The sequence below is a fragment of the Dromiciops gliroides genome, chromosome 3 (assembly GCF_019393635.1).
Source record: "Dromiciops gliroides isolate mDroGli1 chromosome 3, mDroGli1.pri, whole genome shotgun sequence".
Classification (NCBI taxonomy): Eukaryota; Metazoa; Chordata; class Mammalia; order Microbiotheria; family Microbiotheriidae; genus Dromiciops; species Dromiciops gliroides.
Window position 1 is genome coordinate 606216530 of NC_057863.1, and position 12182 is coordinate 606228711.

General features: G+C 46.0%; 1 protein-coding gene across 5 annotated transcripts in view; it reads right to left on the reverse strand.

The window, feature by feature from the left end:
- DHDDS (dehydrodolichyl diphosphate synthase subunit) overlaps window positions 1–9558 on the reverse strand; it is a 38815-nt gene extending 29257 nt beyond the window's left edge. Inside the window, exons 1-4 of one of the 5 annotated variants that reach the window (XM_043996208.1) lie at window positions 9442–9558; window positions 8095–8212; window positions 4028–4144; window positions 2388–2530 (exon numbers count right to left, since the gene is read on the reverse strand). In XM_043996208.1, the coding sequence (XP_043852143.1) occupies window positions 2388–2530; window positions 4028–4144; window positions 8095–8157 (323 nt within the window). In that variant the 5' untranslated portion in view covers window positions 8158–8212; window positions 9442–9558. Of the gene's footprint in view, window positions 1–2387; window positions 2531–4027; window positions 4145–8094; window positions 8213–9382 lie in introns of all 5 variants that reach the window. The other 4 variants (XM_043996207.1, XM_043996211.1, XM_043996210.1 and 1 more) reach the window with 4 other exon arrangements.
- Between the last annotated feature and the right edge of the window lie 2624 nt (window positions 9559–12182).

Here is a 12182-nt window from a genome sequence, read left to right on the forward strand (position 1 = left end):
AGCAAAAACAGTCCTTGCCCTCAAAGATTGCTCATTTTGATACAGAAGACAACATGGATGCATACTAGTCCACACGAGATACACATAGAGTAAATGGAAGGTAACCTGAGAGGGGAAGGCATCAGCAGTTTTTGGGGGGGGAAGGGGGAGAAGAAGGCCTCCAGCAGGTAGCATTTGGGCTGTCTCTTGAAGAAAGCTGGAGGTCCAAGACATATATCCTTATAAAAGCACCTGGTGCTTAAAGAAAAATCTCTAATCTCTTACTAAGCACAGCTGCCCATGGGTAGAAGTGATAGCTCTCCATTCTGAATTATAATTACTAGAGTATTATGTATTCATACAGGTTGGTAATGCACGTCTATCCACATCCCTGTTGCTAGACTGAGGCCTCCACCAAGGCAGCAGAAACCACTGGACTTGAATTATCAATGCATCTTCCCTAGCAGTACTTTGCACACAGTAGGCACTCAATCTCATGTCCCAATTCTCTCACCAAACATTGTTCTCTTGTTCTCAGAAAATCCCGTTTGGCATAATGATCTTGGGTAAATCTTTTTCCCTCTCTGGGCCTCCCTCAGTGTCATCCCTGTAAGCTCAACAGGCCCCAGGAGAATGTCCAGGCCTGGAGAGCAGAACCTCGTTTCCATTTCATCTTTGTATTCCCCAAGGGTGGTACAGTGCCTTTGCACAAAGCAGAAGCTTAATAGATGCTTGCAGGATTGAGACTGCAAGCTCAAGTGGGGTGCGCACAATAGGTTGTTTTGAAACCTCACAGAGCTGGGACTAGGGCTCCAGCACACAGTGAGGATTAATGGTGGGAACTGAACATGATACAAAGAGTACATGGGGCCAGAGGGTCAGGGTGTGCCTACTCTCACCAAGGAAGAACCCTTTGAATTAGGGTCTCTATCTTTCCAAAATGTAGTGGAATAAATAAAACACCTGGCTGTGAGTTCCATCCCTGCTATTAACTAGTTGTGTGACTTTTGGTAAGTCATTAACCTAAACCTGCCTCCTTATCTGTAAAATGGGCAGGATATTTATAAAGCAGGATCAAATGAAAGAATAAAAACAGAGCACTTTGCAAACCAGAAGGTGTTTTATGTCATGTACTTTTATTATAACCTAAATAACACTTCTTAAAAGCTGAAGATAGACCCAAAAAGCAATGTTTCTCTCACCATAAGCACCACAGGAACAGAAAACACAAGCACAGGCTACTTTTTGCCTGGGTACTGGGAATGTTTTCAAATGAAGAGCCTTTGCCACCTTTTATAAAAACGATTTACTGGGGTAGCTAGGGGGCAAAGTGGATAGAGCACCAGCCCTGGAGTCAGGAGGACCTGAGTCCAAATCCAGCCTTAGACACTTGACACTTACTAGCTGTGTGACCCTGGGCAAGTCACTTAACCTTCACTGTCCCACAAACCAAAACACACAAAAAGGCGTGTGTGCGTGCGGATGCGTACATGCGCGCGCACCCCCCCCCAAACAAAACTGTGATTTACTGACATCACTCTGTTAAGGGTGGACAATTAGACTCAAGTCAAGGATCAGGACTGACAGGTCATTTGCAAAAGGTCAAACAAAGGGGTTTTTGTTCTCTTTTTGGTGGTGGTGGTAGGGAATACTTTGCTGAAATGGTCATTGTTAGGAAAATGCTTTTCCACCTCCCTTTCTGGATGGTTAAAGGACCCTTCTATTGCATCTACATTAGAACATTTTAGGTTGTTCAAAGGATATAATATCACTTTCAATCAACATCAGCATAATCATAATGATTTTTTCACGTTTTTCAAGTGCCAAACACAAAGCTCTGAAGAGCTCCAAGTTGGCCATTCCCTAAACAGCTCTCACTTATTTGCTTAGGTGTTTATTCCAGGGCCACATGGCCACTGGATTACCGGGTGAGCCATGTGAGGCTGGGACAGCCGAGCTAGTTTCCTTGAAAGCTTGTTCTAAGGAGCTTCCTTCTTAGATCTGCCCAGGCTGGAGGCTGCAGAACTTCTGGGCACTCCTTCCCTCCCTCCCTCCCTCTTCTTGCTTGGAAGTGAAGAAGCCTGGCTCCTACTGGCCAGCTGAAGTTCCAAGCCTCAGAATCAGTCACTTATCCCGGAGTTTCTTTTCTCAATGGTGAAAGAAAAAAGATGCCACTCCAGGCTTCTTCCACATTCTCACCCTGGACCAAGCTTTTGCATAAAACTGTAAGGGAGAACCACCATGACCAAGCTTGGCGCTAGCACTGATTTCCCATGAATGAAGCCTTGGGGCCTTATGCCCGTCCCAGAAGCACTCAGAAGGGGTGCACAAGATCCCTCACACATACTTTCTAGGAGCCTGTGGAACATATGGAATATCCTCCCTCCCTCCCCTGCATGGCATCTTACTGTTCTTCCATCAATCGACTAAATTTCTGCCTGGCCAGCTCCATTAGCCCATCCACCTCATTCTTTGAGCGTTTGAAGTTCTCAATGCTGAAGGCATAGACAGTCACCTCTCGGATGCCCAGGTTCAAACACCAGCGCAGGGTCTAAGAGGGGAGAAAGGGAAAGGGCTAGCTAGGGTCCCCAGGATGGGAGGGTAGAAAATAAGTCACTTCACATCCTGCCTCATAGTTCAGTGGGGACAGGGAGAGCCTGTGAAGATGATGACACAGATGAAAACAGAAAAAAATTCACCTAAACAGGATTCTGCTGGACTCTGATCCTTGGCTCCCTCATTAACTAGCCATGTAACTGTAGGTAAATCACTTCACCTCTCTAGAACGAAATTTCATCTTCTCTGTAGAACAGAGGATGTAATTCCAGCCTCACTATATTACTAAGAAAATATTAAAACACAAGAAGTAATGATCTACAGCATCATTAACTCTTATGATTCTGGTGGAATGGGAAGGATCATCCAGTTAAGACCTGCTCTCAATTACAGACTTTTCTATATCTGAGAATAAAATTGGTGTCAGAACATAAGATGCTCAAGATGTTTGGAGGCTAAAGGGGAGCACGAGCCACTCCAGTCAAATAGATAAAGGGGCAAAACTTCCCCTAAAACAAAGCATCTCAGACTGAAGCCCAGCTTTTTAACACCCCAATGAAAACTGGACATGTTCTTTGCTCAGATCCAAAAGAATTTACCTCTATGGTAGCTACTCAGGGCAGGCACCCCCACAAGTGGTTTGGAACAAAGGGCAAAGTTGAGTCTCTTAAACACTTAGGCAGAAGTTGAAGTCAATCAAAAACTCCAGGAGTGGGGCAGCTAGGTGGCCACAGTGGATAGAGCACCAGCCCTGGAGTCAGGAGTACCTGAGTTCAAATCCGGCCTCAGACACTTTAACACTTACTAGCTGTGTGACTCTGGGCAAGTCATTTAACCCCAATTGCCTCACTAAAAACAAAAAAAACAAACAAAAAACCTCCAGGAGGCCAATGGGGCAGTTTTAGGAATAGGCTCTCTGCTTCCTCATCAAAAACAAAATCAAGAATATTCAGGGAATTACCATGACAGCCTTTCCTGAAGAAGGGAGGGAGACAAGCAGGCTGTCTGGGATGCTGGCCAGCATCCAGGGAGACTGACTTGTGTAACAATGGCACTTTACACAATCATAAGCAAGAATCATTCATTCCACAGGCTAGAGGCTGCTGGTAGCCCAGTGGATAAAATACCAGGTCTGGAATCAGGAGGATCTGAGTTCAAATCCAGCCTCAGACACTTAATAGCTGTGGGACTCTGGCCTAACCTGTGCCTACCTCAGTCTCCTTATCTGTAAAATGGGGGGAGGGTGTCATAACAGAAACCATTTCACAAGGTTGCTGTGAGGATCAGATGAGATCATCTCTGTAAAGTGTGAAGTGCAGGGTCTGGCGCTGGCACACAGTAGGTGCTTTAATAAGGGCTTGTTCCTCTTCCCCTCCCACCTGTACCTGGGCAGAAAAGCCCCTGCAGCAAAGCAGAGACTAAGGTAGCCCTAAGGACTAAGGGTCAAACATTCTGATGTACACAAGCATCGCCCAGGGGCACTGCCTCCCACCTCAGCCAATTTATTGAAGCCCTGCGTATGGCCCTCCTGGCGTTCCACCTGGCACTTCTGGGCGTAGCGGCGGTTCCCATCCATGATGAATGCAATGTGCTTGGGCATCGGGCCTGCCTATGGGGGCAAGAGAGAGATCATGTGCAGGCCAGTGGCAGGAGAGAAGCTGGCAAGGAGGAAGATCCTCCTCCCTAAGCCAACAAGGTCTGGCCCATCTGAGAGGAAGGCTCTTCTCTTGAGCCTCAGCTCCCTTATCCCACCCCCATGCAGCTGCCAGAGTGAAGGGGCATGGAAAGCTACTCTAGAGGGAGTGGCAGAAGAACTGGGGGCTGAGGGGCTAGCCTTCTCATTCCTTCGTCACAGTAGTCTTCAATCCAGACTTTAGGGACTCCACATATAGCCCACTACGACCAGAACTTTCCATTTTGTCTTTGTATCCCCTAACTGCCTACCTAGCATGGTGCCTTGTTCCACACAGGTACCCCCCCCCCAACATTTATTTATTTAAAGCATTTTTTTTAAACTTGAGTTCCAAATTCCCTCCACCCCAGCCTCTCCCCCCCCCCCACTAAGAAGGCAAGCAATATGATACCCATGATCCATGTGAAGTTACCAGCATAGTACATGTACATTAATAACCTTGACTTCTCCCTTTTACCAGCTTGGTGGGGCCTCCAGTGCTCTTCCAGTTTCTCTGAAAGTCCAGCCTCTCATCACTTCTCAGTATTGCTTCTCAACACTAGCCAAGCCAATCTGTTTGCTGGCACTGACATTCTTACTGGGTCCCCGAACTTTTTACAAAAAGCTGTTGTTGTTTTTCTCTATTTCCTCAAGTGCCAAAGCCTTAAGATAACTACGGGGAAGGCAGGGGAAAGAGAAAGGGTGGTAACAGCGAAGTTTATGAACAACACTAGTCATAGAGTGAGAGTCTGAAGGAACCCCCTCATTTTACAAATAAAGTAACTGAGGTCCAGGCAAGTTATAGCTACTGTGCCCAAAGTCACACAGATACTTATGTGGCAGCACAAGGACTCCAAACACAGCACTCTTTCCACTGTACTATGCTATTCTCCCAACAAGATAACCCAAATCTTAGGGAGACTGGAATGAAAACAGTGACTGGATTAAAGATCTATCAACTGGTTGGAGAACATCACATCCTTGGGGTAGATCTTGCTAATAACAACAACAATAAAAATGTATTACATATTATTTTTCTTATTAGTGATAGATAAGCCAAGGATTAATGAAGTCAATGGCATGGTGGCTCCCCTCAACAAAAACTGCTCTCTCTGTTGGCCTTTAGGGGGCTGATGAATGAGCTGCTGTGGCTAAAAACCATTTATGATCAAGTTGTGAGGAGCCTTTCTGAACTTTGCTAGGCTGGTCCTTTGGCAGACTTTCTTGCCTGGGAGAAGCTGGGCAGAGTTTGTATACTGGTCTAGCTTTGGTAGGTCACAGAAGAGCCTTATTAGAGAAGCAAGAACTAGCATAACCTGGTATGGTGGGTAGTGAAAGTTTCGTTGATTTACTAGAGAACAACCAAGACCCGGAGAAGCACTTTCTCAACTATCCTTTCCCTATCTCACGCATCTGAAATCCTTTCAGACTTATAGCAAACCACATTTCATAATGCGCCAATATCCATTCCTCCGACCTTTCCCCATTTTCATCATCAACAGCTTGCTTAAACATGTCGGGTTAGAGTTGTTTTAGTGGTATCCCATATATTTCTCTCATGTTTACTCTTTAAGACTCAACTCAAAATCTGCCTTCTTTAGGAAGGCTTCCAAGATGGAACTTTCTCCTTACCTTAGCCATTCTTTGGTTACTTCCACAGGAATCGCCATTAGTATTACATTCAAAATGCTCCGCAATTATTTAATTTACACATTAGAATTTTAAAAGCAAACCTATCTTCAAGGAGCAGAATAAGCTATAACTAGTACTTAGCACTAAGCACAAAATAAATACTTATAAGTTAGTTATAAAAACTAACTTATCCTTTCAATTAAGTCCTACTCCTATAACCCTCTTAAAGACATGATGGTGGCTCTAAGGTCTAGTAGGCCCTACACTAAGCTGGAAGAGTTTCAAGTATGGGCATGAGGACACAGTATGTTTCTGTTCTCCAAGTACAAGCCTGGTTAAGTAGACAAGAGACTCATTACCACAGGGCTGGGTAGCAGGTGATAAAAACTTTACACAGAAATTCATGAAGCTCTAAACTAGGTGTGTAAAGGTTATATTCCACCTGGGTGGAAAAAGAACCAACACTAATTCTTCGATATTTCAAAATAATTTATTCATTAACATATATGTAATTCTTCAAGCTGCAAAATGGCAAGAAACAAACTGCCTGAATTTTTGAGTCTTCCTATAGGAACCAATAATAATTGGGGTGCAGTGGGAAAAGTATGGACTTGAGAGCTGGGATCCTGGGCTTCTAATTCTGGTTCTACTCAGACCTGGATGAGTAACCTAGACGCCATCTAATCATCGACACTGTTCAATTCTCTTCATGTTACGGATGTAGAGGTGGAGATCCTGACAAGTCTGGTCACTTACCTAGCTCTGCCTCTGATCACCAGTGAGCCTTAACTCACTTAAAACCCTGTTTGCCTCAGTTTCCTCACCCATAAAACGAGCTGGAGAAATAAATGGCAAACCACTCCAGTATCTTTGCCAAGAAAACTTCAAATGGGGTCAAGAAGAGTCAGACACAACTGAAAGGATGGAACAACAACTTCCTTCTAATACCCTACCCACACCTTTCTAACTTAACTTTTTGCTTCTTTCAAAGAGTTTCCTAACAAGGGGAATCTAAGGTAAATTTTGTAAAGGGACACATGGATAAAAACCTAGCCTCCCAGTCAAAAGGACCTGAGCTCAAGCCCTACCTCTGACCCTTGCTGGGTTCAGAAACCATCTTCAGAATATAATCTGCAAAACAGTTGTCCATCTGCATTGACGGAAGGATTTTCTTCCCTAGGAGTCTCCTACACAAATTAAATCACAGGTCCAGATCAAAAAACAAACAACCAATTACATAGGAGGCTGAGGCTGCTGTAGGATTTTAAGTCGGCTGGTTTTCTCTCCTCATAGTGTGATACATTCCCACCGTGCCATTCTTCACCACACATTCCCCCTCCTCAGAAGGCTGAGATTCGGGAGTCATTGATGAAGGGACTAGCCTTCGGCTAGGACACAGAATCCAAGGAGCTAGCCCACATTCCTTCATCATCTCTCTGCCTCTTAGAAGAACCTTAGTTTACATCAATGGTCATCTCTAGTCTTTCCTGGTAACTCCAGTTGTTAATGCTTTCTCCCTCTTAACAGAGGTTAATGTTAACATGCTCTCTCCTTCTTCTAATTGCCATGCATGTCTAGCTCTCCTGACCTCCAACAGAAGGGAGGTTCCCAGAGAGTGAGGTGTGTTTGCTTTGTGTCATTGTATTCCCACCACTGGGGACAGTGTCTCATCTGTAACAAGCACTTCTGGCATGATGTCAAAAGAATTATGCTTTAAGAAATGAAGGGACAATTTCCAAGAAACTTGGGAAGACTCATATAAAATGATGCAGAGGAAAGTAAGAAGAACCAGGAGAACAACATAGACAAGAATGACGATACTGTAAAAAGGAACAACTTAGAAGGACTTTAGAAATGAAATGACCTGCCACAATCCCAGGGACCAATGCTGAAACACATTGCCCACCTTCTGACAGGGGGAACAGATACTCAAGACACAGAAAGAGACCTGCCCAAAGGGGCATTTATTTCTGCTTGACTATGCACGTTTCTTATAAGAATCTTGCTTTTCTTTTTTAATGGGAGGAGCATACTGGAGGAGAGAGAAAATAGCTGTTGTTAAATTGAAAAATATTTAACTAAAATCAATGTCAGTAAAAATGAATTGGATAAAAAAAAATTAAAAAATAAAAAATAAAATGAATTGGATCCCCTGCTGAAGCTGAGGAGAATAGATGCTGGTTAAGAATCTACTCCCTACATAATATCCCATCTAAACTAGAAAGGACATGTGGCCTGGACTTTTTTTTTTTTACCTTAATGATGTTGGCACAGAACCGCTCTAAGAGTGTAAGCTCTCCTTCCCTTATCCACGACATGGTCTCTGGGTTCCTTCAGGAAACCAGCTGTGGGTCTCCTGACACTAAACAGCACCTGGGAAAAGTCAATGAGAAGTTCCAGGATGTGACTACAACAGGGCCTCTGGGGCCTTTTCTTGTTCCTTGGACACTAGGGAATGGCCAGAAATAAAAACCCAGCTGAAGATGGTTTTATAGGATATAGGCCTTGTACAACCTTCTACCCTAGAGTTATAGAATATGTAAGTATAGGACACTCAAGGAAAAGAGGTCATTATCACTTGGAGGGCGCTAGGTGGCGCAGTGCCTACAAGGCTAGTCTTGAGCTCAAGCCGACTCATCTGGTTCAAATCTGGTGTCAGACACTAGCTGTGTGACCCTGGGCAAGTCACTTGGCCCTGGTTGCCTCAGTTTCCTCATTTATAAAATGAGCTGGAGGAAATGGCAAACCACTGCAGGATCTTTGCCATGACTCAAAAGGGGTCATGAAGAGTCAGACAGGATTGAAACAACCATGAACAACAGCTCTGATACTCCTCTCACCGCCCTCAAAACAAGCTCACTAAGGGGTCTCTGCTTCTCCCCCTCCCACACCCAAAGGAGCCCCCTCTCTCTCTCTTCTCCTTTCCCCACACTCACTGAGAGCTTTTCTCTCTTTTCTCTTCTTTCTCCCACTCAACACCTACCCCCTGGCCAGGGGTCTCTCCTCTCTCCTCCCCCTCCCTCAGAGAACACCCTACTCTTCTTCCCCTCTATCCCTTTCAGGTACCCCTCCTTACTCTTCCCCTGCTTTTGGGACCCCCCAAAGTAGCCCCCTTCTCTTCCCCCATTCGGGCAGCTTCCTCTCTCTTGTTCCGTCCTCCCCTTTCTCTCTGCACCCCATTCAGACGACCTCCCCCTTCGTTTCCTCCTCTTTTCCTTTCCTCCTCAGGTAGCCCCCTTCCTCTTCCTTTCCCCTCCTCCAGGCAGTCCCCCCTTTTCCTCTCTCCTTTACTAGGCAGCCCCCCCTTTTCCTCTCTCCTTTACTAGGCAGCCCCCTTCTTTTCCTTCCCCCTCCTCCAGACAGCACCCTCATCTCTTCTCCTTTTCCAGGCAGCCCCCCCCCCTCTTCCCCCTCCTCCTCCAGGCAGTCCCCCACTCAATTGCATCTCTGCCCCTCCGCTTCCTGTCCCCCTCCCCTTAGAGACCCTCCCGCCTTCCTGGCTCGGTCTTCCCGTCTCCCTAGGGCGACCCTCCTTTCCCTAACCTCGAGTCTTCCTTCGGCCCAACACTTCACCAGCCTGGGGGGGTCCCTGGCCTCCTCACCGCTGGCCGTTGGCCGGGCTCTGTTCCGGTAAGGACCTTCAGGGATCTCAGAGGGAGGCCGGTACTTCCTCAGTGCTCGTCGCCTTAAGAATACGTCATCTCCAGCAGCCGGGACGCTACCCCTCCTCCCCGACACGCCTCCGTGTCGCAATCTCTTAGCCTCCAGGGGCGGCCTTGGAGCCACACATGCGCACAGTAAGCAGGCCGCGCGTCTTGGTGATTGCCGGGCACTTGGCGCGTACTATTGGGGATTGAACGGCAGGGGTGGGGTGGGGGTGGTGACGTCCCCTTGGTCCGAGGGAGAGACCAAGGAGAGGAGGGGAGAGAGTGTGAGGTGGACTAGTTCTGATTCCCAGGGCGGGAACCGAGAGGGTAAAATTAGGGTTCTTTGGGGCTACAGGAGCTGCTAGGGAGCGGGGGTAAGGCAAGGGGAGTTAGAAGAGACAGAGCACAGAGAACTGTGATGGTAGCGCCTTGGGGAAGGCGGGTGGGGTGGAAGCGGACAAAGGAGGAGCTGGTGGACGTTGGAGGGAGTCTAGAACAGGGAATGGCAGAGTTACGGGGTTCTTGGGGTAAGAATTAGAAAAGAGAAGGTAACATCTGGAAAGTAGGAGGCTATAGAAAGTCAGAGCTGGAAAGACCCTTAGGCCGCGACGTCAGAGGCTGGGGGGTCCTTAGAACATGGAGGGAGAGAACTGGAAAGATGCTTAGAAACACCAGGAAGGAAACAAGCATTTATTAAGTGCCTACTATGTACTGGAGCTTCCTGACTCCTGAGCTAGAAGGGACCTTCCATAGCGGGAAGTAGGTGGCGTGGTGGTTACAGCGATATTCCTCAAGACACATACTACCTGTGTGATCCTAGGCAACTCACTTAACAGCTGCTTGCCTCAGTTTCCTCATCTGTAAAAGGGGGATAATAATAGCACCTGCCTTCCAGGGTAGTTGTGAGAATCCAATTGAGATAAAGTGCTTAACAGTGTCTGTGGCATATAATGGGTTCTTAATAAATGCTTGCTCCCTCCCCTTTCTCCTCTTAGACCATAGAATGTCAGTCTCCTCCCATGCTAGGTTGGGGCCAGAAGTGGTTTTTGAATTTCAGTGAGATGACCAAAAAAATTACTCAAAAGGAACAGCAGGTCATTAGGTTTGTTTTTTTGGTGGGGCAATGAGGGTTAAGTAACTTGCCCAGGGTCACACAGCTAGTAAGCCTCAAGTGTCTGAGGCCAGATTTGAACTCAGGTCCTCCTGAATTCAAGGTCAGTGCTTTATTCACTGTGCCACCTAGCAGCTCACCATTAGGTTTGTTTTTATTTTTAAATTTTTTTTGATGAGGCAATTGAGGTTAAGTGACTTGCCCAGGGTCACACAGCTAGTAAGTGTCAAGGGTCTGAGGCCAGATTTGAACTCAGGTCCTCCTGACTCCAGGGCCAGTGCATTATCCACTGTGCCACCTGGCTGCCCCCTCATTAGGTTTGTTTTTAATCAGAAGGCTGGAGACCACAGAATTATACAAGAAAGGTCCTTAGGCATCTTCTTGCTGCTTTTACAGAACCAGGGCTACAGAGGGTAAGTGACTTATTCAAAATCACCCAGTAAGTTGATGACCAGTCTGAGGCTAGAACCCCAAAGTCCTGCTGGCAAGACTCATCATCTTTCTAATAGGCAGGCTACCCTAATATTCCAAGAACTATGACTTCAAGCTTTGTAATTTCGTCAGAATTCAGGAGAAAAGGGAAAAGTTGACCCAGATAAAAAATATCCAGGGGCAGCTAGGTGGCGCAGTGGATGGAGCACCGGCCTGGAGTCAGGGAGTACCTGAGTTCAGGTCCAGCCTCAGACACATAACAACTTAACTAGCTGTGTGACCCTGGGCAAGTCACTTGACCCCAATTGCCTCACTAAAAAAAAAAAAAAAAAAATCCATGACATTTATGTGCTTTTCAAGCAACCAAAGATTAACAGTTTTCCTGAAAGTTTGCAGAATGACTTTATTTTAAAAATTACTTCGTATGATCCGCCTTGTAACTAGTTATATAGAAAGGGAAGCTGTTTGAGCAGGGGATCTGTGAATCTGTTTCAACATTCTGATAACTGTATTTCTATTGAAATGGAATCTGTTTCCTTTATAATTCTATGTATTTTATGCATCTAAAAACATTATTCCAGGGGGGGCAGCTAGGTGGTGCAGTGGTTAGAGCACCGGCCCTGGAGTCAGGAGTACCTGAGTTCAAATCCGGCCTCAGACACTTAACACACACTTACTAGCTGTGTGATCCTGGGCAAGTCACTTAACCCCAATTGCCTCACTAAAAAAGACAAAAAAACCCAAAACATTATTCCAAAAAGCAGGCTCTGGCCTTCACCATTCCAGGGTTCTGAGGGAAAGGGGGGGAAGTAGGTGGTGGGGGTCCTTACATATTCCTCTTTAAAGAATTACACAATCTAATTAGAATAAAAGTCTTTTATTTAGGTCTTAGAGAAAGTGACCAAGAGGAAAGTCAGACTTGCCTCAAGGGGTGAAATGGCTCAGAGACAGGATTCTAAGACATTTCTCCTGATGATGGAGTGATCACCTGACTATGGAAAGTTCCTTTTGGGGATGGGGAAATCTTGAATGGGGTGTTGGTCCTGACTTCCGGAGTTATCTCTTTCCCTTGCCTAATGGGCTTATCTCCCCCTTCAAGGTGTGTGCCCTTTAGCTAGTTGGCCAGTTTAAACTTTAATAGTCCCAACCAACA